Source organism: Centruroides sculpturatus, unplaced genomic scaffold, assembly GCF_000671375.1.
Source record: "Centruroides sculpturatus isolate CEXI.00-Female unplaced genomic scaffold, Cexi_2.0 scaffold844, whole genome shotgun sequence".
NCBI lineage: Eukaryota > Metazoa > Arthropoda > Arachnida > Scorpiones > Buthidae > Centruroides > Centruroides sculpturatus.
The window spans coordinates 334,013-337,159 of NW_019385027.1; the positions used below are offsets into that span (position 1 = coordinate 334,013).

Genomic DNA, 3,147 nt, shown 5'->3' on the forward strand with positions numbered 1-3,147 from the left:
TTTCTGCAATTGTGAAAACGAATATGGTGAAAAAACATTACAAATAATTGCTTCGGTTTTTGTCCTTGCACATGCAAATTTTTTGTCGTATAATGTTTTGATCATTTGCGACGTGCAATCCATTCATCTGAAACTTTGATTGTGGTTTATGGTGTGGAAAGCAAATAGCCCTTCCGCTAATGCTAGCTGTTTTTCCGTGTTGCCAAAGCTAGCACTGCGAAAAAACTGTTCCATTTTAGACGAGGAAGCGGCATTATTCAAAAATCTTTTGTGCCTCTTTGTCGCTAGATGTTTAGTAATATCGTTTTTTCCACCATGTGAGACCGAAAATTCAGCATTGCATTTATCACACCGTACCATATAGTCTATTTTGGTTTTTTTAATAAATGGAAATTCTCTGCTTAGCTCTTCGTTAAATTTGCATTCTCTTTTTTTACTCATCTTTTATTCTGTGGATAAATACTAGAAATAAATAAAAAATTTACTACAAAGGTTATAAAAGAGTATTAAATTTTACCTTATTAACCGTTACGTTGTGGCGACTATTGCTCTACCTTCGTCAATCAAATAATGAGTCAAACCGAACGTCAAATTGAAAACAACAAACCGCACTATCTAACGGCAGTCCACACTGTCTACACTTATCTGAATTAAGCCGAGACGTAACGACAATGATCGAACACTACCGAGTAAATCTAACTCGGTACATTGCCTAATTTAGTTTACTCTGCATGCATTTTATGTGTTTTTTTTATGTATTTTTTATTTCTTTATATTCACCATAATACTTAATAAATAATAGGTAGTATATTTTTACAGTACATTTAAAATAAGAAATGCAGATATTTTCTAAAAAGCGGGACATTTTTAAAAATCGGCGGGACGCGGGACAGTCCACCAAAAAGCGGGACTGTCCCGCCAAAATCGGGACGTGTGGTCACTTTAAGTTATGAACAAGCCAAAATGTCACTCAAGCACTCGCTAACTTTTGATCTAAGGGAGACGTTTATTAAGCTTCAATACAAAATATAAGCTCGAAAAATAAAATAAAATAACTGACGTAATTAAGTTCAACACTAGTTTGTAGCCTTAAAAATTCTACGTCTCCTAAAAACTTTAGAGCCTTGGATCAGGACCTAGTAAGCCGATTTATAAATTCGACACTGATATTCTACTGATAAGCGTGCCGGTTGGCCGAGCGATGAAGATGGCAGCCTCCCGCTCTGTAGGACTCGAGATCGAATGCAGACGGGTCGAAAAATGTCCAGAAAATTTTGGGGAGTGGTCTGTCCGGATATGTCGGGCCCTATTGTGGGCCTGGTCGAACCCATAATGGACTTACTAAAAGATGCCCTGTTATAGTGCCCACAGGGCGGAAAGAGTTAAAAATATGTATATATATATTCAAAAAGTTAATTAAAATAATTCAATTATATATTATATACAATATTTATATATATAGGTAATAATAATTGTAAAATTTTTCTTAAATTTTAAACTTAAAAATTATTTTATAGGTAATATTTGGGCGATATTTACTTTAACGTTACGGACGAATCCGACAACTGTATTCGAATTGTATACAGTCCGAGTGATGGCGTTTGTACGGTCTTTTCGATCAAAAATGGAAAATAATAGTTCTTCTCCACAGTCGAATTTTAGTTTTAAAATTAAGAAACTCGATCAGAAAATACAAAGAAATGTTCCGGAATTGGCGAATGAAGATAATTCTCAGAAAGATTTCATCAAATCTTTGGAAAATAAGAAAATCAAAAGGCAAGCATTTCACACGACCTCTAGCTACAAGTTGACATAATATATATCTTGTTTAAAGTATTATAAATGAATAATTCTTACCTTATTCTTTATTCGAATATCTAAATAGCAATCTTTCAATATTTATGAATACTTTTTGATGATTAGAAAAAAAAAATCTCTCTACTTATATCTATATATACTTAATGTATATGTAGTATTTATTTATATATTTCTATACAATACAATGAATGCAAATAAAGAATTAGTTTATTATTTAATATCGTAGTGATTGTTAAATATGATGGCAAAGTATTTTTATACTATTGAAATTTATCTGATAAAATTTTAGAAAATTATACAGAATAAGAATTTTTTTTTATGTAATTAAAGTTTATTTTTTCAAATTTCAGCCAGATTCAATCCTTGCTCTGAATTTTGATGGAGTGGTAGAGCTAAAAAGGATCCGTAGTTCCTTTCGGTTAGTTATTTCGTAAGCCCTTTCGGATCGAAGTTTTCTTTGTATCCCTTCTGTTTTGACTGGTTAATAAAAAACTTGGGCTTGTTTTTGAAAGGTTTTTTTTCTTAATTATTAACTAGGAGGAACCTAATACTTTGTGTATTATTTATATATATATTAGTAAACGGTTTAATTTGTTATGGTGTACCGTTTGTCGTCAATGTCGTGCGTGAAATGTGTATCTGCAAATAATCTCAGATCCGTAATACATTTAACATATAAATAGTTTTAGTCACTTTTTATGAAGAGTTTTAGGATACTATTCCAATTTTTTGAATTTTCTTTTATAAATGAATAATTCATATCAATTTAAATTTTTATTAGCTTTTGCAAATTGGTACTGCAAGAAACAAATTTTGGAATGCCATTTTTATAAAGGGTTGCTCCTGCTCTTAGATGCATAGCTTCATTTAGTTCTTTGCTTCTATAGGTATGGTTTGTAATTCTCATAGATTACTGTGTTCCTGGCAGTGATAAAATCTAGTTCAAATTCCAATCCTCTGAAAAGTTTATTCCCAGTTTACAAGATTCTAAATATAATTATTGTAGTCACAAATTGTTCAGTTAGAGAATCAAAGTTTTAGGAATGGATCTAGGTTTTAAAATTTTATATACATATATAAATTAATAAATTCCTTCACTTTATTGTTATGATGTTCCTTATATAAATTAAGATTTTAAAAATTTATATATGAAATGTAATGCTTTCTTAATACTTTAAAATAATTTTTACAGACATCCAATAATCAAATTTTAAATTTAAGCTTTTGTTATAAAATATAAATGATAACCCTCTTATCTATTTTGAGATTTTTAAACTCTAAATGTTGGATCTGGTTAAATTTTAAATATTTGTGGTGTTTTTTTTTTAT

General features: G+C 30.2%; 1 protein-coding gene across 2 annotated transcripts in view; it reads left to right on the forward strand.

Annotated features, from left to right (window-relative positions):
* The first annotated feature begins 1,553 nt into the window (after positions 1-1,553).
* Positions 1,554-3,147, forward strand: part of LOC111633616 (G-patch domain and KOW motifs-containing protein-like) — a 51,978-nt gene continuing 50,384 nt past the window's right edge. For both annotated transcript variants that reach the window (XM_023378222.1, XM_023378223.1), the window contains exon 1: positions 1,554-1,776. In XM_023378222.1, the coding sequence (XP_023233990.1) occupies positions 1,595-1,776 (182 nt within the window). In that variant the 5' untranslated portion in view covers positions 1,554-1,594. The remainder of the gene's footprint in view (positions 1,777-3,147) is intronic.